Source organism: Sorex araneus, chromosome X (assembly GCF_027595985.1).
Source record: "Sorex araneus isolate mSorAra2 chromosome X, mSorAra2.pri, whole genome shotgun sequence".
Lineage (NCBI taxonomy): Eukaryota > Metazoa > Chordata > Mammalia > Eulipotyphla > Soricidae > Sorex > Sorex araneus.
The window spans coordinates 199,588,139-199,614,054 of record NC_073313.1 but is presented as its reverse complement, the minus strand read 5'-3'; the positions used below and the strand labels follow the sequence as shown (position 1 = coordinate 199,614,054).

Here is a 25,916-nt window from a genome sequence, read left to right as displayed (position 1 = left end):
AAAAAACTATTATGAAAAATATCCTCTCCTCCATATTGAATCATATTCCGTTTACTTACTGAAAGTAATTTTCAATGAAACTTATATACAGACTTCTATAATGGGTGATCAAAATTATAGGGCATTTATTTTACCTTGTTTAGTTTTGATTTGAATATTAGTTCTTCTAAAAAGATTATTCGACTACCCTGTTCTTCAAATGACTGAGTTTAAATGCTCAGAGATGCTGAACAAAACTTCCTATTTTAAAATATTCATCTATGCATCTGTTACAGCAATGTAAATGGAAGTGATGAGAATTTTAAGTTAAACTGTAACAGAGTGGGGCCAGAGTGGTAGTACAGTGGGAAGGGCACTTGTCTTATAGGCAGCCAACCTGGGTTTGATCCTTGGCATCCCATGTGGTTCCCCCAGTTACTGACAGGAGTAATTTCTGAGTGCAGAGTCAGTAATAACCCCCCTGAGCACTCTGTGTGTGTGTGTGGCCCATACATGCATATAATTAATATATAATTATAGATTTATATTTACATAATATATATTTTATACAATTTATATTTGCATGATATAATTAATGTGAGCAGCATCATTAGATAGGTGCTATATAAAATATATATAAGCTAATTATATATATAATATATATGTATATAAAAGCTAATGATGCTACTCACATTAATTACACAAAAGTATAATGAACTTAGTCTTGTGTCCAAGGTTTACTGGTATCCAAGCAAGAATAGAAATGAAAGCTTTTGAGGCTTATATTTCACCACAGCAGTCTTTTAAAAGAAAACATTTCCTCATCCAGGAAGTGGTGATGTTATACTCAACACTAAAAATATCCCACAGTGTAGTGACCAATATTAGAAGTCCAAAATATCTCCATTGATTATATCTTTGAAAAAACCATGGGTCTATGAAAAAACTTAAGACACATATGATTTTCAATTGCTCTCTGCTTATTTTCCACTGGACTCACTTCTACTACTCATAGTCCACAGTAGTGAGAAGACTTAATTAACCAAAATGATATCATGTTTTACAAGCACCCTGATATGAGAAAAATCTTGGGAGCAGATATAAACCGGTGGATAAAGATAAAAACTTGAAGAATCACCCATGCAACATAACTTAGAGTACTATCTGAAATATGGTTTCAGATACTCACCAGTGAAATGGTTCGAAGAGGATGAATTGACACTGTCAACACTGTCAGCACTGTCACAGCTAAAAACTTCATCACCTGATTCCTGCACAGAGGAACAGGTTAAAGAACCGTTGATTTCTTCAAACTTCCCCTTAAAAATTCCACTCATAGCTGCAGCACTGTCACATGTACCTAAAATTGGAATGGGAACATTTAACCACTGATTGCACAGTCAAGGTCTCCAAATCCTTTGGGGAAGCCTATCTTATTTGTGTTATACTTTCCACATTATCATATTATTTCCATAATGTTGAAACACATTATAAGAATTCTACCCTGAGTCATTGCTATTTTCATTCTCCTTCTAAAACAAGCAATTTACAAGAAAAAAAAAGAATTAAGCATAAAGAACAAGAGTACCTATAAAGGAAATATGGTTCAGTGTTGTGCAATATCAAAACAGGTGTCAAATACGTTTATTTGATATGTGCTAGTAAATCGTGCCCTGACATTGACAGAACCAGAGTTCAGAATGAAATAGATCAGTCACTTGCATTCCGTCATACCTAGAGCATACTGATTAGGGTCTGTCAATCTTGCTTGGGATTTTTTTTTTCTCAGAAACCTAGGCATCTACTTTCCTGGGGCTCTTTGTCCGTCAAAAATCAAATTGGTTGCTAGGAATGGTTCTACTTGCAGAATTTAGATGACTTATCATGTTTCCAGTCAATTCAACAGAGCTACAGGGAATATTCGAGTCTTAGGACAAGAAGGTTGGCTGAATAGATTTTTAAAAGGATAAGCCCTGGTTCCTAAATCTTTCACTGATAGAATATTAATTTAAATCTTTTCATTCTCTGTATCAACAGGAGCAGTGAATGTCAGTCAGGGATGGCCTAATATATATTTTAAAATTTTGTTAGTGTTCATATATATGTTATTAAGTTTTTAGGATAATAGACCGGTTAAAGCTAGAGAGTAATCTTTCAGCGGGGTCAGCAGCAGCAAACACAAATTCATACAGGTGCAATCATAACCTCTGTGAAAAAAGAGTAAGATGTAACAAAATCATGAGGTCATTTTAGTCTTCTCTTTTGTTCCTGGCGTTTTGTCTACCTTTCTTTTGTCTGCTGTTATTTGTAACAAGGTATCGAGAAATACTTTTTCACTGGTAGGAATATCAGAGCCAGGGCACAATAAAAATGACCTCAATCAAGGAAAGAGTAGTTCAGTGAGCCAGTGTGAACTTGAGAAGCCTGCTAAAGGTCAAAGGGCAATATTGGGGGTTGAGTATGGGACTTGGAGTGACAAATCAAGTTCCTGGGTTTGATCTCATGCCCTGAAAAGAAAACGGAGCGGAAAGAGGCACGGATGCTCTTTACGCCTAGATCCTGGCAGCTTCCAATTTAATCTCTTCCAAAATCTGACTTCTACGCTACTCATATAGAATAGTAGTTTACTATTACTTCATATACTCCAACTGATTTTTCCTTTTTAAAATTTTAAGTTCAAGAAGCAATTTTAAGATACAATTTATCTCTCAACTATTTGAAGATGGCCTGTGACTATACCTTGACAACCCTAAAGACTTAAAGTTTTTATAGAAAAGCTCCTAGAAACAATAGACTTGTATACTAAAATGAGACACAACAAAATCAGATAAAGTTAATGACTTTTATATATGAAAATAATGACATTGAAAAATACATTGAAAAGATACAACCGCTCACAACTGTATCTCAAAAAAATCAAGTACCTGGCAATTGACCTAACACAAGAGGTGAAACACTTATACAAAGAAAAGTATATACTGCAATTTGCAGCTATGTGGATGGATCTGTAGAGTATTATGTTGAGTGAAGTTAGTCAGAAGGAGAGAAACATACAGAGAAAAATATCTCTCATATGTGATATATACGTGATATATACATGACAAATATACATGTATACATATATACATAGTAAGAGAATCACAAATGCCCAAAGGCAACAGAAACTGATGGTCTTCAATAGGAAGTATACCACAGGGGTGAAGTTGGACATAGTGACACTGGAACAGTGGTGGAGGAAAGCAGACATTGTGCGGGAGGGTGCGATGCCCGAAGTCTTGTGAACGAAACCATACCAATTACAGTTTTGTAAACTTTATACTTAGTATAAGATATAAGGAATATATATGCAAATAAATGCAGTGTGCCAGATCAATACAAAGATGAAAACAATATGATCAGATAAATACAAAAAGTAATACTACAAAGTGATACACGTAGCTGAATGCATCCTGTTTACAACACAACAGGTAAGGTGTAATGCTGCACTCAGCAAATAGAGACCAAAGACAGTTCTAGTAATTGCAGGTCCTGGGGAAGCTCTTTGACCTTATTTCTCTTCTCACTTCTTTTGAAGTAATTACTTTGTGTGTTTTTTTATTGCTAGATACCCAGAAGTGGAATTGCTTATACAAAGAAAACTGTAAATCATGACTGAAAAATAAAAATAAGACACAGGAAATCATATCAAAATCATTATGGAATAAACAAAGCTCCCCATATAGCTATCACCAACCTAGGAAAAAAAGGAAGGCTTCTCCTTGCCCAAATCTAACTTACACTGTAAAGCTAGAGTAATCAAAAACATAATTTAAAATTGATTAATGAGTAACTGTCCCAGTAATGGAATGTTCATAAAGACATGGTAGAGGTGAGAGGAGGCAGAGCTGTCCCAGACTAGGAGCGGAGCAAAACACTCAAAGATCAGTGTATGCAATGCTCCTGGGCTTGGCATAGATGTTGACCAGATACTAAAGATTAGATTAAATAATACCCATAAGGCTTTTTTTATTGTGAGATGGAATCCCCCATAAGACTTAAGTACATACATTCAGATATACCAGTTTATTATGGACTGGAGCTGGATGGATAGCACATCGGGTAGGGCATTAGCCTTGCATGCGGCCAACCCAGATTTGATTCCTCTGTCCTTGTCGGAGAGCCTGACAAGCTACCCAGAGTATCCCGCTCACACAGCAGAGCCTGGCAAGCTCCCCGTGGCGTATTCGATATGCCAAAAACAGTAACAAGTCTCACAATGGAGACGTTACTGGTGCCCGCTTGAGCAAAACGATGAACAACGGGACGACTGTGCTACAGTGCTACTTATATGATATATATAAAACTCATACTCCATTAGAAATATATCCAGTGTATCAAAACTCCGTATTTTAATAATTTAAAATTTTCTACTTTGAGAGTTAAACATGTTATATAGCTGTGAGTTGATTACAGTTTTTGAAATTTGTATCATGCTAAAAAAATTCCACTCTAAGATGAAGTGTGTTTTCTCAATAATATGTCATAGAGAACATAGATCCAACTTAATTGAAATACCCAACTTGAATTTTAAGGAGACCACTCATTATGTTTTATTAATAAAAAACAGAGGATCTATGGTAAAGAAAAAGTGAATCTGATAGGAAAAGAAAAAATAAATTTCAGGAAATATTTAGAGAGAATTCAGGGGCTCAAAAGAGCTGTAAAGTCTCAAACTTGTCATAAGGACTGGGTATGCAATTGGTTTCCTTTAGAACAAAAATATTTTTCATAAGAAGTGAGAAGGAAAAGGAAAGTCTAAAAGCTTTTCCAAGGTCTGTAATTACTAGAAAGCATTTTCAGCCTCTAGGTTTGTAATTATTTGCTGAACAGACAGCACCTTAGCAATTAGGATACATTCAGATATATGGTATCAGTTTGTAGTTCTGCTTTGTTTACTTTTAAAGTAAAATTTCCTTTATTACTCTATAGAATACTTCCTCTACTTTAGTACGGAGATAATAAAAGGGCTTGTTGACCATTATCAAGGAATTACTTCTTGGTAGGAAAATAAAAGTTATCAGTAACTATTTTCAGTAACTATAGTTTACTTATTTGAGATTTTTAAAAAGTCAAATATAAAGATACTACTTGAAAATGCAAGATTCTAAGACTTGACTCAGGACTGATCCTGTTTGAAGGCCAAGCCAGCTCAAGCCTAAAACAATGCTTGATGATTTAATTTAGCCATGGGTTTTTTTCCTGAAGGATTTATCTGAATGATCAAGAGAAATTTTAGAATTAAAGATTATCACTTTAATAGATTTTAAAAAATATTAATATGCCTTAAATTTATGTGTTTATTAAACTTATTAGGAAAGGATCTGGAACTTATTTTAATTGATACTAAACCAATATAAATAATTAGCATGTGATTTGCATGCACTTGCAATTTCTGGTTGTTTTTAAGAATCTTTCATAAAATCTTCATAGAGATATTTAATTATATGATTGAGTTTGTGAATAGACACAAGGGGAGAATGGAAAACATGTCTGGAATCATAACAAATGTGTGTTAGAGAGAGTGAGGGAGAGAAGAAAATTCATCACCAATCCAATTTCACTTAATTTCACTGTTGTGTTATACTATTGAAATTTTGATATAACAATTATTTCCATGGCAACAGTGAGTTCCTGCAGAAGAAGCTAAATTGTGAGAGAGATTAAGATGCTATACCCATTCAGATGTTGGCAGTTTTTGACAGGAAGAGAGAGTAATTGAGGAAAAAAAACAATTATTAAGAATGTTCTTGATTTTATTCCATTTACATAGTCCCATAAAGGTAGTCCTTATCAATATCAAACTATCCTGTAACTAAGAAAACTGTGCTGAGAGTACATGTCTGGATAGCACTATACCAAACAGAAGGCACTGAAGATGAATTGATTGTGTTTTCTAGAACCTAAAAAATTACACTTGTGTATTTGTTAGAAGTCAGGTTTGAGAATTATGGAGTCTCCTAAGATGGTTCTGTTTATTAGGTTAAAAAATAATAGAATCCTTCCTCCCATCATCAGAGGTAGCTTGCCAGCTGGATGCTTTTTGTTTAAGGTCAGAGCCCAGTCTCTTACAGCTGTTGACTCACATTGATTCCCTCCTGGTTCTTCCATATGAACACTGGGCCCTGTCTTGGGAAGAAATCTGCCTCTTGGATGCTGCCTCTTTGTCCCAGGTAGAATTGTTTGTCAGAGTTTCCAGAATCATGCAGTTACAGTAGCTCACTACTTCAGACTCGATAGGACATACACTAAATACCTACACGGACTCATTTGCAGTCCTGACTGGCTTTAGTCCCATCAGGCTAGACCAACTCAGTGATCCTACAGGGGAGTAAAAAACCTCATAAAACTGAACATAGACCCTAAATTATATCCAAAAGAGAAGAAGGACCAATGTCATTGGAAGATACAAGTAATATATACTCAGAACTCTAAAAACAAATCAGAAACAGTGCAATTTTACTGGGATAAAAAAAATCCTTTAGAGATCTAGCAGAGTGGTGGGGAGGGTGAAAGGTGTGAAATAAACTCAAGTATTCACGATGATCCGGAGCTGCGGCACAAGAAACAGACCCTCCGCTCCTAAAGACTGTGATTCTGAGGTCTCCTAACCCATTTTGGCACCAGAGTGGCTTCCTGCAGCAGTGCATTTTGACTGTGAACTGAACTACAACCTCGTGCAGCCCAGGGAGGGATTTTCCCTCCCTGCCCCGTTTTTCTGAGCGAAAATGGCGGCAGCAGCAGCAGCCACGTGGTGAGAGCCACCCTCTAAGACCCCTCAAACTGGAGGTAGGACTTTCTTTAGTGACGTAGCCTGTAAGTGGTGCTGGGAGGGGGGGGCATTACCGGCACGCCTTCCGCCCAGAGATGTTCGGGAGCTGCAGCACGAGAAACAGACCTTCCGCTCCTAAAGACTGTGATCCTGAGGTCACCTAACCTATTTTGGCACCAGAGCGGCTTCTTGTAGCCATCCATTTTGACTGTGAACTGAACTAAAATATTAGAAACCCAAAACCGCGTGGCCTCTATTGCGGCCACGCGAACTCAAAGTCTTAACTCTCAGCAATGAAGAGAAATTATTAGATGATGCCTATTCAGCAGGCCTGATTGTTGGGGAAAATTTCCAAACAATAATAGTGGGTTCAGTATGGAAATATCGAATGTACTCAAAGTATATAGAGAATAAAGAGAATATCATTAGCTACTTAGGTGGGGTGTGCGGTGGGAGGGGGGTGTATTGGGTTCTTGGTGGTGGAACATGGGCACTGGTAAAGGGGTGGGGGTTTAATCAGTACTTGACTGTGACTTAAACCTGAAAGCTTTGTAATTTTTTTTCACGGTGATTCAATAAAATATTTTTTATTAAAAAAAAAACAACTCAAGTATTCACCCCAACCCCTATTCCCATTAGAAAAAGATACAATGAGAAGTAGCATAGAGTTCCACTGAGCTCAGTGAGCAAAGATAATAGCCAGGTAGGCTCCACCAATACCAACCAGCTGCATAACTTCTTATATTACACAATGACCTTAGAGACACCATAAAGAGACTGTTTAATGACCTCAAAGGAACAGTAGTGCAGGTACAAGAAAACATGAAAACAGACACAGAAAACTGTAAACAGAAGAATTTGGTAGGTGAAATAAAAAGAAATCAGTGGAAAGACCCAGCATCAAGTAACAGCAGCTGAAAACAAAGCCAGTGACCTTTAAGAAGAAATACAGGAAGCCTTTAGAAAATGAAATAGAGGCAAAAAGTCTCAAAATTATCCACAGGAAACCCCAGGTATTCAGGACTGGTGAAGGAACATTTCCTTGCTCAACAGAAGTGGGAATGGGTGACCTCCCCTATCTCCCCGTTTTTCCAGCAGCTTGGCAGTCACCCCCACAAGCCACCTTTGGATCCATATAATCTCATCAATGGCCATAATCCAGAGACTTAACAATACAACTCTCGGAAGAGAGCACAGAATGATACACCATACACATGCCTCCAGACCCCTCTCCAGGTTGTCTCATCCAGGGCAACCCGGAGCGGGATGGGTGGGGCCCCTCTCCATCCCAATGGAGCCAACTCGGCAGCCGAAAACCTACAGAACTCAAGCACCACCATGCTCATGGTCGCTCTCCACATGCTCAGATGAGTATCATCCATAAGTGAATCTATTCCTGGGATTCTCATATTTCACACCACCAATATGCTAAGTGTAGAAAACCACATTTGATGGGGTTTGAAGTAGAAGGCAACCAATCTTAGGGGGGAATATATTTATACAGATATACATAGTTAAGCACACATGTCTCAACCTTTAACAACATGTTACTAATCTCTTATTGAAGGATGTGTGTCAGTATCTGTAGTGTGAGAGGATATCTCATTGTTGTTTTGATCTGCATCTCCCTGATGATTAGTGATGAAGAGCACTTTTTTCATGTGCCTTTTGGCCATTAGGATTTCTTCTTTGAGAAAGTTTCCGTTCATTTCATCGCCCCATTATCTGATGGAATTGGTCGTTTTCTTCTTACACCCAAAAGGAAAGAGAGAGAGAGAGAGAGAGAGGGTAAAAGGAAATATGCCTGCCACAGACGCAGGGTGTGTGTGTGTGTGTGTGTGTGTGTGTGTGTGTATAGGATGAAATTACTTTGTCCTCTCCCTGCTTGCCACAAGTAGCTTGTCCTGGTTTTTCCCAGAGTTTAGGCTTACCCCAGTCTCACTTGTCAAGATGTTCCCGAATCTCTCCCATCCCTTTGTTTAGCTATAATCACTTCTCCATGCTCTCTTCCCCAAAAGAGTTAATCCGCGGCTTTCCCTTAATATGATTCTGCTAATTTGTAGGGTCAGAACTTCCTAGGATACTGAATTTATATTATATAAGTTAATATTGCCTTTCTCCTCTTCTTGTGCCTTTTGAATAATTTACTTTAAAGCTATGTCTGTTTTGTATAGACACAAAAAGACAATATTATGTTTTTATAACTTGGGAATTAATTGGCCTCGAATATTATTTCCTCCTGGGCATCTGCTTTCTCCACTCAGTTGCCCTCAGTTCCTAGCACCCCAAAAGCAGGGTCCCCGACGTGGGACGGGAAGGATCCAGGGCAAGTGGTGAGTTACGTGCTACCCTGGCATCGAGATGGGCCTGGCCAAAGTGCCCAATTCTTAACTATAAGTTAAGAGCTTGATCATAGACAAATGCTGTCATGATCCAATAGTAATTATGAGACTAGGACCCTGCCAGGGATAGGAAAGACTGATCTGGCCTGAGCACTGTAGTCTGAGATTGAGATGGCCCCAGGAGAGCAATTTTATAAGCTTTAATTCATCTCTTATTGTGTCCATACAAAATAATTAATATTATGAATTCTTATATGTTTGCTGGCTGAGGAGAAGAGAAACACATTCATGGGACTCCGCCCTTGGGTGGATCCTCCTGCTGAAAGAGAATTAAGTCCTAGGAGAAGCATCCCCTAAGGGAAAGGACCTTACCCTATTGATGGTGAACACACCTATGTGTACACCCCAACCCCCTCATGCTGGAGAGATTTAACTAGGCTGTAAGAGTGGGTTGGGGGGCCAGATCCACCGATCCAGAGAGAGACCGAGAGCCGGGAGAGAAACAGGGAGAGAGAATGAAATAAACTGATCAAGCAACCAGTCTGGCCTTCTTCCTTCCTGTCGCCTGCCCTCGACCGTCGGCACACACAGCGGTTCCGGGGCACCGAACGTGAGCGGTGAGACAGAGCGGCCCGGCCCGGAGAGCCCGCGAGTGCGCTCGCCCCTCGGTGAGCTTTAGTTTTTTACATGTGTGTGTGTGTGTGTGTGTGTGTGTGTGTGATGGGGTGGGGATGGCAGGAGGGATACTGTGAACATTGATGGTGGAGAATGAGCACTGATGGATGGATGAGTACTCAATCATTGTATAACTGAAATATAATCATGAAACTTTGTAAGTCTGTAACTGTATATCATGGTGATTCTTAAAAAATTATTTTAAAGAAGGGCTTAATGACTTTTGGGTGAAATACAACACTTTTCACAGACTTTCTTCTAAGAAACCTTTTTGGGATCATTTTTAGCAGATTATTCATAAAAAGAAATACCAAATAAATTATTTCAGTTCTGCCTTGGGGGCAGGATTTGGTGTTCAGGATGGAAAAACCCGAAATATGGTGAGGGAAAGGTATTCTGGTGGTGGAATTGGTGTTAGAATATTAAATTCAATCAAATATTGTGAACAACTTTATAAAAATAAAATAAAAAATAAAAAGATGAAAAAAGAATGAACATATGCAAAGAAAAGCAAAAAAATAATCTCAAAATTAATGAATGGCACACCAGAGAATGATGGGATGAGTTCAAGAGGAAGATAAGATTCATTAGGGTCTATGAAGAATAGGAAGTTGAACTAAATGAAGAATCACCAGTCATATAAATCATTAAGGAGACTTTCTCAGAGCTGAGGAGTGCATGCACTCAGATTCATGAGGTCTCAAGAGTTCAAGCCAACATAGATAGAAATAAAAACATTCCAAGGGATATAGTAATTAAAATGATAATAGACAAAAACAGGATATTAAAAGCAGTGGGATTGAGAAATTACATACAAAGGAGATCTCATTAGACAGACCCACCAAGTCAGAGACTATGGTCCAGAAGACAAAGATAGTTTTAAAACTCAGTGAAATGGATAGCCACCACCATGTCAACTCACCCACTGGCCTGTTCTTCAGTTTCATGACTAAATCTCTGAGGAGAAGAGAGCCAAGCTGCTAAAATTCATAGACATACAGTCTCCCAACTGAAAATTTTGGGGTGCCCTCAGGAGGGGGTTGAACCTAGTTCTCACCTTGCTGAAGCCTGGGCAGTTATGGTCACATTTCACTGCTGCGTCCAGGCTAAAGGCCCAACTCCAATGCTTCCCTAATAATCTTTCCAGGGACAACAAACCACAAAAACTCCAGGTCTCTGGTTCTCAGGCTGAGAACTCTAGGGTCTTCTCGGAGAGGAGATGGAAAGCCTATCCCACACCTGTGATATTTCTGGGAGCCCCAGAAGCCGTGATCACCTCCCAAAGCCACCATTTCTATTCATTTTCTGGATCACATAGCCATATATGTGGCCCTGCAACAACTCCAAATTTCACAATACTGGAATTCCAGTAGGAGTATACTGAATCAGATGGGAAAGTCATACTGAAGTCAACTAAATTCTATAAACAAAATCAATAGCACAGAAGGCTCAAATAGAAACAAACAGCTTAGTAAATCTTCAGACAAGGAATTTACACCCTTCCTGGTGAGATGTGATCATTTTCACAAATTTTCTTTTATTGAAGTATTTTTGATAATTCATTTATCTGTTTCATTGAAACAAGCAATATAAGATTCATTATTGCATCCTGCTAAATAAGTCATGTTTGGGGGTAGTTGGGAAATTGGGAACAATAGTGGAGGGTAGGTTATTCTGGTGGTAGGATTGATATTGGAAAATTGAAAGCCCATAACTCTATCATGAACAACTTTGTAAAACATGGTACGTAAATAAAATATTTAAAAAGAAACTCAATAAAATGAACACCTCACCAAGAATACTCTGCCCAGCTAGATTACTATTCAGATTTGATGGAATGATACAAAGTTTCCTGGACAAGCAACAATTTCGGATTTTATAACCTTGAAATTAGTTTTGCAAGAAGCAAACATGGCTTAGGTTTCTACAAAAAAAAACAACAAAAGTCTTCAAAGAAAGCAGAATGAAGGAAGCACTAAAGCTTAGAGCAGAAATTAATGAAATGGAAACTAGAAGAACAATACAAAAGATCAATAAGACAAAGAGCCAGTTCTGCAAAAGAATAAACAAGATTCACAAACCACTAGTTAAACTCACAAAGAGAGAGAGAAAGTAAAAACACTAACATGGAGAGTATCATGCTAAGTGAGATGAGTCAGAAAGAGAGAGACAGACATAGAACGATTGCACTCATTTTTGGAATATAAAATAACATAATATGAGACTGACACCCAAGGACAGTAGACAGAAGGGCCAGGAATATCACCCCATAACTGGAAGCCTGCCTGATGAATTGAGGGAGAAGGCAGCTGGAATAGAGAAGGGATCACTAAGTCAATGATGGTTGGAGAGGCTGTTTGGGATGCAAGATGTGTGCTGAAAGTAAATAAAGGACCAAATGTGATAACCTCCAGTATCTATATTGCAAACCATAATGCCCCAAAGTAGAGAGAGAGTATGGGGGAAACTGTCTTCCATAGAGGCATGGAGAAGGTTGGGATGGGTGTGTGATACTGGGGATATTGGTGGTGGAAAATGTGCACTGGTGGAGGGATGGTTGTCGTTGGATCATTGTATGACTGAAACTCAAACATGAAAGCTTTGTAACTGTATCTCACGGTGAGTCAATAACAAAAAAGACACTAAAAATGGAATCAGAAATAAAAGGGAAAATGACACAACAGATACTACAGAAAATAAAAGTTCATCAGGGACTATGAAAATCACTATAACATTGAACCTAGAAGAAATGGATAAATTTTTGAACTCATAACTTTCCATGGCTGACTCAAGAGGAATCAGAGCATTTGATCAGACCAATCACTATCAAGAAAATCCAAATGGCAAACAAGTTTCCCCAATCAAAAACCCATGCCCAAATGGTGTATAACTAGACAATACTGCTAAACTTTTAAAAAACATACTCCTATTATTTTCAGATTCTTTGAAAAACTCAAAGAAACAGCAATCCTCCAAGCAGTTACTATGAAACAAACATTCCCATGATAGCAAAACATACAAAGACACTATAACAAAAAAACATGATAGATCTATATCCTTGATAAATATAGATATAAAGATCTTTAAAATGTTATTAAGCTGAATCTAAAATACATAAAAAAATAACCCTGACCAAGTAACTTACCCATAGATGCGTGATGGCTAAATATATGCTGGTCAGTCAAAATAATATACCATATCAAAATAAGGAAAAAACCAAAATTATATTATATCAATGGTTCCAGAGAAAGCATTTGACAAGACTCAACACCCTTTCATGATAAAAAATAGAAATCCTTACTTAATAAAATGACAATAGAAGAAAATTTCCTCAATGTATTTAAAACTGTCTACCCCAAACCCACAGCTGACATAATACTCAGTGGAGAAAAACTGAAAACTTTTCTTTAACAGCGGGCACAATTTAAGGTTGACTGTTATCAGCATTATTATTCATTGTAGTAATAGAAAGTCCTTGCCATAGTAATTAGGCAAGAAAGAGATGTTAAGAACATATAAAAATATCCATGAAATTCTTTCAAAGATGTAGATAGACCAAAGTGCTTGAAATTTATGGAGTAATAATCCATAATACTTGGATTTTTTTTTACATCTCCAAAATACCTGGCAAAAAAAGTATCTACTCATTTTTGTCTTATTGATGCACCAAGACATTTAATTATACCTTTACCATTATTGGGGAATTTCTATTTAAGTTTATTTCTATGAATTTTTTCATATATGAAATATGAGTAAGAACTATCACACACAGAATACTTCCTTTGTGCCAGATCCTCCTCAAACATTTTATATATGTATTAGACAGGGCTGGAGTGATAGCACAGTGGGTAGGGCATTTGCCTTGCATGCGGCCGACCCGGGTTTGATTCTTCCATCCCTCTTGGAGAGCCTGGCAAGCTACAGAGAGTATGCCAACCACACAGCAGAGTCTGGCAAGCTACCCGTGGCATATTGGTTATGCCAATAACAGTAACAACGAGTCTCACAATGGAGACGTTACTGGTGCCTGCTCAAGCAAATCGATGAACAATGGGACGACAGTGCTACAGTGCTATAAGAATTCTATGATGGCATGTAAGATTCCCTCTCATTTTTGTACATACTCATTATTACCCTAAAAGTATTGATATAGTGAGAGCATTCCCAGTGATTGTGTTTCCGTTCATATGGCAAAGGGATTTTGCATATAGAAGTAAGGTCACAAATCAGTGTCCTGTCTTAATCACATGAACACTTATAAATAGAGATGTCAGAAATTACGAGCAAGATTTTTTCAAGGTCATATTTTCTATGGCTTTGAAAATGTCACATTAGAAGCAATGTTGCAGCTTCTAGACAGAGCGGCTCCAGCTAGAGCAAGTAGGAAACAGAGACAGGTCCTATATCAGAAAGGAACTGATGTACTCCAACAAGAATGAGATTTGAAGTAGAATTCCACCCCCAACATATAAGAAGTATGGTTTCAAAAAGTGTGGGCATGTGCCACGTGCGTTTGGTGGGCAAGGGACATCTCCCCAACCTGACCGGTCAATGGCGATGGATGAACAGAGGAAGAAATGGGGGCCAGGCTGGTTGGTGATCATTCACTGTTTATTCCAATTTTTGTCCTATTCCAGTCTCACACTGCCCCTCACTCCATCGCATACTGCCTCCCATTTCAGTCTCCTCACACCTCCCCACACTCTGTATTCCAGTCTCTCATGTCCAGTCTCACAGTGTTAATTATAGAGAAAATCATCAGAAGTTGGGAGCAGCAATTACACAGAGGTGTGGTTGTACAATCAACAGATGTAAAGCCTTCCCCTCAGAGGAAACTTCTTCTAGGACAAAACCTCATCCCTCAAGGAGATCCGCCCAAGGGCAGAATACCATCTAGGGGCGTATTTCTCTGTTCCTTAGTCCATATCCATTTAAATGGTCATCTTAAATTTACTTTTTTTTTTGTTTTTTTGTTTGTTTGTTTTATTTTGCTTTTGCTTTTTTTTGGGGGGGGGGGCACACCTGGCGATGCACAGAGGTCACTCTTGGCTTTGCACTCAGGAGTTACCCCTGGTGGTCTCAGGGGACCATATGGGATGCTGGGAATTGAACCCGGGTCAGCCGAATGCAAGGCAAATGCCCTACCCGCTGTGCTATCTCTCCAGCCCTTAAACTTACTTCTTAATAATATTTCTAGTCATTTTGTATGGATACAGTAAGAGATATATTAGGCTTAAAGGGCGCTCTCCTGGGGACATCTCTCTCTATATCCCAGTCCTCAGGCTAGGTTAGTCTTTTCTAACCCTAGGAGGGTCCTTATTTAGTTATTTTTTGGGGAGGTCATGACAGAGTTTGTTCATGACCAAGGTCTTAACTTACAAGTTTTATGGCGCTTGCCCTGTGCCTTTTTGATGCCAGTATAGCTTACAGTTTGTCTCTTTTCAATGCTTGGGTAGCTTATGGCTTGCCCTGGGTACATCCAAGTCCCTCTTCAGTACTATACTTTTGGGGTGTTAGGAACTAAGTACAACTGAGGCTGAAGTCGAGTAAATATGACAGGTGCCTGGGAGTAAAAATTATTCGAAGTTAATTAACTCCCAAGTTACAAAAGCATAGTACTAACTGTCTTCATGTGTCTTCATTTTTGTGTTTTCTATCAATTCTTTATCAATTCCATTGAAGACATGAGGTAGAAATTAATATGAATACATTCTTAAACTAAAAAATGAGTCATAGAGAGGTGAGATGACAAGTTCACGGAACTAAAGTACAAAAGACTAAAATTTGTTTATTTCAGTATTTTTATTGGGGGCGTCAGTGTGAGGAGGTAAACAGGTAGTCAGGGGTGACTCTGCACATGGTGCTCAGGGTCACTCTCTGTGCTGCTCATTATGTGGTATTGGGGATCAAATCTGGGTCTCCTCCATGCACAGCCATTGATCTAAGCCTTTGAACTATCTTTTCAGCCCCAGTAGTAGTATTTAAATCCAGGGTTTTGGAAATTTGAATCATACTTTTAATCATCCCACGCTTCTTTAATTCTTGATAATATCTTACTACTTGAAACTGGTTTTCTTTGTATAATTGTGAAGTTGAAGTATTTTCCCCATGTTCTCTATTTTTCATTCTTTAGTGGGCTTTGTGTGGGGGTGTGTTGTGTTTGCCTAACATTGTTTACTTAACATTCTATTCCTTAATAAAGTATACAGAATATTGTGTTTAAAGATATTTATATTATGTTTATAAAAGCACAATTTGGTTTGTGATTTTTTGAATTCTTACCTTATCTTTTCAGAAGAAATTGGTCAACAACTCTTTCTACATCCAGGTGTCTTCAGAGAGTTTAAATGATAATTATTTGGAATTGCTCTACACTGTCAATTATGTTCAATGGTAGCTTATTTATTTATTTATTCAATCAGCATGAGACAAACCCTTACAAAATTGTTCATGGCTGGGTTTTAGTCATAGAATATTCCAATACTCATCCCTTCAGCAGTGCACATTTCCCACCACCAACGACTCCAGTTTCCCTCCTCCCACTGTGCTTTTTTTTCTTATCAAAAATAAATAACTTTAGCCAAAAATTAAAGCCTATCAATGTTGTACTGTTTTCACTTAAAATGAATCTGAATTAAGTATTATTATAGACAATTTTTCACTGAGCAGCATGGAGTTTTCAATGAAAATTATATGTATTTTAAACGTAAGGTTTTTTAGTGACTGCAATATTTTGAAACATAACTATACATGCTACTTTAAAAAATATTAAAAGCAATAATTTGGAAAGAAGGAAAATAAGGAACTAAAATAAATGAATTACTCCTATTAAGAAACTGTAGTGGGGCTGGAGCGATAGCACAGCGGGTAGGGCGTTTGCCTTGCACGCGGCCGGACCCGGGTTCGAATCCCAGCATCCCATATGGTCCACTGAGCAACGCCAGGGGTGATTCCAGAGTGCGTGAGCCAGGAGTGACCCCTGTGCATCGCTGGGTGTGACCCAAAAAGCAAAACAAAACAAAAAAAAAGAAACTGTAGTTAATTGAATACTTTATACTTAATATTATAAAGACATAAACAGTGATTTAACCATTGGTATATTCTTCAAGATACATACATATATTTCAACACTGGTTAATATGTAGTAAATATTAAACTTGACCCATATGCTTACAATGGATAATGCTATTTATTGGAAGTATGGTCCACATAAAAATATTTTGGAATTACATATATATGTATACATATAAGTATTTTATGGGACATGGTTATATTCATTAGTACACAGAGATCATTCCTGGCTCTGCACTCAGGGGTTATTCCTAGTGGTTCTTATGGGTTTATGTGGTATTGGGGATTGAGTCAGGGCCAGCCATTGAAGGCAAGTACCTTAATCTCTGTGCTCTCTCTCCAACTCCAAATATTTGATATCATGGACCCTTTTAAAAGCACCTTACCTCACTTGTGCATTACCATAAAAAATGTCTAAAGAATGGATATTGTAGAAATTTTGTCTAGGTGTCCCAAATTTACTTTACTATAGAAAATTTTTTCATTAAATGTTCCAAAACATGGGCTGTAGCAATAGTATAGCGGGTAGGGTATTTGCCTTGCACAAAGATGGCAAGATTTGAGCTCTGGTACCCCATATGTCCCAAGTCCACCAGAAGAAATTCCTGAGTGCAGAGCCTGGGGTACCCCTGATCACTTCTGGGAATGACTCCCCCAAACGTTCTAAAAACATTTGTTTTTAAATTCTATTATCTCACGTAGTACTAATTTAATAAAACAACATCCAATGACTGAATTGCAGAAAGGTGGGAAAATAGCAAAATTAGCTTATCAAATATCAGGTAGAAGGATTTAAACTGAAATAATACACTGCAAAACTGCATTGCTCAATAATACTTATGAGACATGGATCTTATCATATTGAAAACAATTAATAGAGAAGCACATATGTAAACTTACCTTAGAATATAATTAATATTATTGGAAGTATAAGAAAAGGTTAAAATGATTATCTGAAAAGACCATTCACTTATTTATTCCATCAACAAAAACAATTGTGTAACATAGTATACATTAAACATTCTGTTAGTTGTCAGTATAAAGACTAAGGCAAATTCAAACCACCAAATGCTATTTTGTACAGTTCAATAGCGACTTAACGGGAGGTCAAAGAATTGACTGCAAAGACAATAATACCAAGAAAGCTGTGATAGGGAGCACAGTACTGGCCTGAAACAGGCATGGGACTGAGAGAGCTCTCAATGGCCCTGTCAAAAGAGGGTAAAGATATCTCAATGTAGACACTTATGATAGAGTCTTTACACTCAGAATTCCCCGTGATACACTCAGTGCTGGTGGACTTCAGTGGGCACAGGAAACTCCACTTCCAATCACTTCTTCAGATATCACAGTGGGCCAAAAAGTTTAAATTTTTTCCTTGTTTTTTTTTGTTTGTTTGGGGGATATACCCTGTAATGCTTGGAGTTTACTCCTTTTCTGCACTCAGTAATCACTCCTGGTAGTGTTCAGAGGACCATATGGAATTTTGAGGATTGAACCCAGGTTGGTCACAAGCAAGGCAAACACCCTACCTGCTATAATATCACTCCAGCCCCAAAAGTTTAAAATTTAAATATAGGTTTTATGAGCTGAAAGAATATAAAAAACACAACAAAAATAATTTTTTACAATTTAAAACCTTTCTCCAATTCTTTGTTTTAATATGCTGACAGTATGGAAAATAACAGTAGCTAGTAATGACTGCTGACTAAAATTTCCTTCCTGTTGACAGGCTACCTCAGGGATAGAAAAACAAAAAAATCTTTGTAAAATAATTCAGGAGAACTGTTTAGGAAATTACTGCTTAATTTATTTAGTATATTACGATATATCAATCATCTGACAGCAACTAACTCTCTACAAACACATCAGAAGACAAAGCCCAATGTCTATTTTTTTACCTGACAGAAAATTCACAAAAAGCCCAAGAGACTGTGACAGTAAATCAAAGTGATTAGAGTCAAATGATATCAAGGACAGATCTAAAGCCGTATGGTCTGTACAACTCAAAATTGCTCCATTGCTTTGCAATGGGCATAATCTACCCATGTCATATGTTTTGGTTTCTGGTGTTTTTTTTTTTCTACATCCTGCTTCGCTCAGAGCTTATTTATGTCTCTGTGTTCAGGTATAAGAGGTACTCAGGGATCCTATATGGTACTGGGGATTAAATTGAGGTTAGTTGCACGCAAGTGCCTTATTTCTTGTACTCTCTGGTCCCTGTGTCCTTTTAATACCTTTTCATACTTTTTCACTTTCTTCCAAAAACCTTAAACAATATTTTCTTTAATTTGTAGTCATTTTATATGCTATATTCAATATGCAATACAAATCCTCTCCATCTGGATGCTATTTTGTACAAGCAAATGCTCAGTTTTTCACCAAATAAAAAATCATTGTGAGCTTTAGTTTCTGGATATGTATCAAGAAATAATTGAGGGAAGGAATTATTTCTAGAAGCCAGTCCTATACTTTTAGTGTAACTCAGATTCAAAGTTATATATGAAAATCAATACATAATTCAAAAATTCAAAGCAATACATGAAAATCAAATGAGTACTTGCCAAATGACTCTTTAATCAATAATACATTAAGATTTGCTTAGCATCAAAACTACTTTTAGATGGTGCTAATGTCACTGCTATGACTATGTATGAGTCAGGAGAAATCAAGAAATGTGTTGTGTGCATCATCCTTTGTTGTTGTTTTGATAGAAATTATGGTAACCCCTTGATCTAACTAAAGTATGAAGACTGCAAATAAATCACATGATTACTATTAACCTTTAGGTATTAAAGTAAAAGTAAATGAGAAACTTGATCTTAATTAATGGACTTCTTTGATAAATAGTAATATTTGAAATTAACCTTTGCACTTGTTAGGTTATTATCATGATCATTTTGAAAGAATATTTACATATATATGTATATACATGTACATATATAAAATATATACATACATTTCTTCAAAATGATTGTGACTATATATGTATGTATATATAGCCATACTTAGTGATGCTTAGGGGATACTACTACAAGATTGCTTAGGGGTCACTCCTGGCAGTGCTAAAGGGAGTGGGAAAGGAGGTCCAATACATTGCTGGGGATTGAAACTCAAGTCTTCAGCATGGATTCCACAATGGTTCCTTGAAGGAAAGTTTTGAAAAGTTATATTGACTCTGTTTTCACAGAGTATATACTTTCAGGTCAAATTACTTAGTCTCTTATAAAACTAGAATGTAAAGAATTCATAAATGATCTGCTGAACTTATTGAGATATAACAAAAATACAGGTGTAGTCAATAATTTAGCAATCAAATCCATTCCCTATGTTTTAAATTACAAAATGGTAATAAATGTAATAATACTGTTTTGGGCCCACCTTCAATTATACTTATATGAGCTGAATATGTCATATGGTACCATTGAGTATTAAGTGTATTAAGGGGTTAGGGGTGGAGCTTAGCAATAGAGTTCTTGTCTTAGGCATGAGTTTCAGACCCAGACTACAAAACAAAAATAATAAAAAAGTCATGTATTAGGTAAAAAATAACTGAAGGCCAATAGTATTTTGAATTATTGTCTAATGTATGAATATTGTTTTTGTTCTATTTTCTTCAAATTACCCTAAGTTCGTAATATAGATTGAATGTCATAAAACCTGACTCAAGCTTTCATACCTTGACATTATTTCTACTGCCTTTAAACCCCAGCCTACCATATCTAGCAATATAGAGTTTGCAAAACTACCAAATTTTTATTGTAGAAATGAAATAATATACATATATTATTGGAAAGTCCCTAATATTCAATTTTCCTGAATATTATTGTGAAACTTAAGAGACTCATGTAAACTTTGTATGAATCTGCTAAGCTACTTTATGCAAATAAAGAAGCATGAAGCAGCAAATGGACACTACTAATAAACTACTTAAAAATTATCTATAGTGGGGCCAGTGATAGTTCAGGAGTAGGGAACTTGCCTTGTATGCAGCTGAACAGGTTTGGCACTCCATAATAGTCCCCTGAGCACATGAGGAGTGCAGAGCCAGGTATGAGTCTTGAGTACCACCAGGTGTGGCCCCAAACTGCACTCACATGCTGCGAGAAAAAGCAGCTCAGATAGACAAGGGACCACCAAGTATGGGGTGTTTGGAGGGCCTGCTCAGAATGGGAGGTGCAGTGTGTGCTGAAAGTAGACTATAGAGCGAATGATGGCCACTCAGTTTCTCTACTGCAAACCACAACACTCATAAGGAGAGAGAGCAAAAGGGAATGCCCTGCCACAGAGGCAGGATGGGGTGCGGTGGGGGATGGGGAGGGGGTGGCAGGAGGGATACTGGCATCATTGGTGGTGGAGAATGGGCACAGGTGAAGGGATGGGTACTTGATCATTGTATGACTGAAAAATAAGCACAAAAGTTTGTAAGTCTGTAACTGTACCTCACGGTGATTCATTAAAAAAAAAAAGAAAGTAAGTGAGTGCAATGCATTTTTTCAAGGACTTGAAATATACTTGAAATTTTTATTGTACTTTAAATAAGGGTTATTTACACATATTATATAATCAATTTGTTAGTTCACCTGTAATTCTGTTAGCGTACTTAAATAAAACTTTAAGTATTTTTTGTGGTGTCTGTGATTGAACAAAATGGTAGTGTTTTTTTAATGTTAGCTTTATTTACACTGATAATGTTTTGCTCCTTCAAAATGTTTTGCTCATGGTAATTGATGATATCTAGAGAGTAGCATACTGTCTTTGAAAAATAGTAGCACTGTCACTGTCACTGTCACTGTCATCCCATTGCTCATCAATTTGCTTGAGCAGGCACTAGTAATGTCTCCACTGTGAACCTTGTTACTGTTTTTGGCGTATCGAATACACCACGGTTAGCTTGCCAGGCTCTGCTGTGTGGGCAGGATACGCTTGGTAGCTTGCCGGGCTCTACAAGAGGGACGGAGGAATCGAATCTAGATAGGCTGCATGCAAGGCAAACGCGCTACCCGCTGTGCTATTGCTCCAGCGATAACAGCACTGACATACAAAATTAATTTAAATTTAAATAAGCTATAAATTTAATATTTTAAACCAAGTTTAAACATGTTACATTATTATCAACAAATGCAATATAAATGGAACTAATATAATAATGATTAAATATTATAGGTAAAAATTTTAGATAAAGAATAAAAGAGAAACTATATTTAGAAATCTCACTTGAATTATAATAAAATAGAAAAGATGTAATGTTTTGTAATGGGTTATCCTGTCAATAATGGAATTATAAAAATTCACTGTATCACCTAATCACTGTCATCCCGTTGATCATTAATTTGCTCGAGTGGGCACCATTAATGTATCCATTCGTCCTAGCCCTGAGATTTTAGCAGCCTCTCTTTACTTGTTCCTCCCAGCGGTGCTGTATTGGAGGCTCTTTCAGGGTAAGGGGAATGAGACCCATTATTGTTACTGTATTTGGCATATCAAATATGCCACAGAAAGTATGCCAGGCTCTGCTGGGCCCCCTTGAAGTAACTTTTAATACTTAGATGGGAAACAATAGCCATCATAAAAATCAAGAGACAAATGACCCTGAATTTCACAAGTCTTCCTTATCTACCCAATAGAACAGCTGCATGATTTGATAGAATCAGGACCATTTGTCTTTCCTATCACATCTAGTCAACTTTATAGAATGCAGTTCATATATATAAAATTATAATGAAAATATTTTAATTTAAGAAATTGCCAAAATTGAAATATGATTGGTAGATTTTTATTTCTTATACTCCACGTAAAATTATTAATTGCAAATAAAAGGCATCAGATAAAACAAAAAAATTATATATGTATGTGTAATAGTTTCTATTACAATAAAATATATTGCTTTAATAATTTAAAATCAAAATTTTAGTTGTTACGAATAACTAAAATAGACTATAAACATAGGGAAATGACTACACCAATGAATCATGACATGGGTGTTAAGTTTTTAAAATTCCTACATAAAGAATTAATTTATGGGACTCGAGCGATAGCACAGCAAGTAGTTTGCCTTGCACGTGGCCAACCTGGGTTCGATTCCTAGCATCCCATATGGTCCCCTGAGCACCACCAGGAGTAATTCCTGAGTGCAGAGCCAGGAGTAACACCTGTGCATCGCCAAGTGTGACCCAAAAAGTAAAAAAATAAAAAAAGAACTGATTTATTTAAATATGTACTTAATCCTCTTCACTATTCTTAGTCTGAACATATATCTTAAGTATTTTCTTATTATTAATATGAATAAGATGTTAAAAATGTCTTTCAGTTTATTGGCTTCAGCTTATTATTAATCCCTACAAATATAAGGTGAAAAAACATAAGTATCAAAAAGGTGGCAAAGTTGTATACAGTAAGCTCTATTTAAAACATTTGGATGTTTTAAATATTTGCACCAAGGAAAAGCAAGTGGCCAAGCTTTCACAGGGCAGCCTTACATGGCTTTCCTCCCCCTTGTTTCATTCTTCACTTGGACAGGAACCTCTTAACTGTTCTTCATCTTTTTTTCTTTCTCTTTTTTCCATTCCACACACACACACACACACACACACACACACACACACACACACACACACTTTCCCCTTCAGTTTCTGCAGCATAAGCTACCATAGTTGTGGAGATGTCTCAGACGTCTGCCACTAAATTCACTGGCTTTTAGGAAATTATGATTGAGAGAGGGTTTATCTACTTTTTATACCAAAAAAAAAACCCAAAAGTGAACTGGTAAGGAAATTATAAAAAAAAAAGCAGAAACAATATATTTTGGTTATATTCAGAACATTTCCCTTAGCAATTATTAAAAGGATGATATTTTTAGCCAAAGAAAGCAAAATGCATCTGCAGCAGCTGGTTTCCAAGGAAACAGAATAATTTAAAACCACGTGGAACTCTGCTCTCTAATTTTCATCAATTCCCCTTCATTCCTGGAGGTAGCTTTACTAGGAATTTATGATTTCCCAAAAAAAAAATTAACTGCTTGACTTATTTTTCTAATGCATTTCAGGAGTTGAATATCTGGCCTTGAATATCACCTTAAATTCCAAACTAGTAAGTTGACTATTTTCAACCATTTTGTTTTAAAAATAAAATTAGAAAAAAAGCATTAGAAACATAGAAAAATCTCAGTTATTATGTACTTATTGCAAAATGTAGAAGTTACTAAAATAAACTATGGAAAAGTATTTACTTGGATCAATATGAAACTAATTGTACAAAAATGAAGTATTTGTACACATTTAAGCATTTGTATTTGTAGTTCTCTACTCATCTAGATCTTTACCCAGTATTCACTAGCTTTCTCTGTTGTTTTCTTTCAAATTTTGAAAAAACTGCTGTTTTTGCCCCCATTAGAAGAAAAATTTCAGGTCTTAAATAAAAACAAATAGCAAAAACAATGTCAAAATTCCTAAAAATTATGTATATATATAAATTCATTATTGTTAGGGTATGACTCACTTAAAAGAAATTTTAAACTATATGAAGGGGTAATTTTCATTATTGATTTTTTTCATCAGTTGATTTATTTTAATATTGTAATCAACAAGTATTTATTGACCACTAATGAAACCACACTATAATTCCTCTTAAGAGAAGTCTTGTTAGTGATATTCCCCACCTTTGATTGACCCACATTTGTGGACTAAATAACTAGAAAATTAAATGACAAATCTATTTCTTTTCATAATCTTGTGTTTCTAATTTATTCTATATATTTAGAAACTCCCCTAGTTCCCCCAAGTGAAAAATCAAAGATAACAATAATATATGTAAACAACTAATAAAGAAAAATGTTAACTTTAGAAATGTAAAAAAATTTTGCACAAGGGATATCATCAACATTTAAAGCCATGGTGGAATTCTCATCTAGATATATTTGATTGAGAAAGAAAACTAACAACCAGTGAAACCTGTCTTTTAAGATACTATTTTTATCATAGTATTTACAAACAGGTTTCTGTGATTTTAATATAAAACTACATGTTTATTGCAAAATACAGACAGTATTTAACTATCATATAAAATAACAATTTATTAAATAAAATAATACAACTACTCAGTAGCATCGGATTTATCAAGAGGACCAAGTTAAATAAAAGGACTTAAATGCACTAAAGTTATCCACTTTAAAGTAGCATTAGAAATCTACAAACTGAAAATATATTTTACTAAAATATTTAGTACATGTAAACATTAAAACATATCCTGAAATTTTATAATGTATACGCAGAGAAACTCCATTTTCTCAGAACCTGTGGAATTTACCGAGCTTTTCTTACTCAACCTTGCTTTAATCTCAATAACATAAGCCTGGATAAAAACAAACAAATGAAAGTCAAACAATGACTCATTTGCTATTAAGTTTGCTTCTATAACAGTTGCTTAGAAAGTTATCCTGGATAAAACATGCCTTCATGTATGTATCCTCTAAGGATTTTGCAGAGAAAAGAACAGCTCATTGAAAAAAATTCCTCAAGTAATGAAAAGGACACGGATTTTGGAGATGTCTTCAGGATAATTTTCATATTCTAAAATTGTCTCAGTAGGATTTGGGAAGTATCCTCTTTTGAAAAAACAATCATTCATTAATTAAAGAAATTTATTTTCTTCTGCTTTGCTCTTACCTGTAAATATGGTTTCTGTACTTCAGCTCCGTCAGAACAGACTGAGGCGTTCACTCCTCCCTCCTCTATCCATCAGGCAGTAGCCAACCAATAACAAAAGCCAGATCCTGGCATTCTCTGGCTCATGCTCCCAGCTCGGCTCCCATCCGTGTTCACTCCCACCCCCACTCTTTTAGAGGACAAATCCTTGCAGCTGGGAGAAAAGAGAGAGGGGGGAGGGAAGAGGAGAAAAGGAATATGGAGAGGAAAAGAATGAGGTTAAAGATATTTCATGTATTAGCTCCAAGCCATGGAACATGTCAGCAAGGTGAACTCAACTGAAGAAAAAGGTTTAATTTGGATTTAGGAAAATGAGGTTAATTGATGTCTTTTCCACCT

The 25,916-nt window shown here is 36.5% G+C and overlaps 1 protein-coding gene across 2 annotated transcripts in view; it reads right to left on the bottom strand.

Moving 5' to 3' along the window:
• The window catches only part of CSRNP3 (cysteine and serine rich nuclear protein 3), a 218,588-nt gene extending 192,990 nt beyond the window's left edge, over positions 1–25,598 (bottom strand). Inside the window, exons 1-2 of one of the 2 annotated variants that reach the window (XM_055119997.1) lie at positions 25,539–25,598; positions 1,169–1,339 (exon numbers count right to left, since the gene is read on the bottom strand). In XM_055119997.1, the coding sequence (XP_054975972.1) occupies positions 1,169–1,316 (148 nt within the window). In that variant the 5' untranslated portion in view covers positions 1,317–1,339; positions 25,539–25,598. Of the gene's footprint in view, positions 1–1,168; positions 1,340–25,538 lie in introns of those variants that run through there. The other variant, XM_055119998.1, reaches the window with a different exon arrangement.
• Positions 25,599–25,916: the final 318 nt, after the last annotated feature.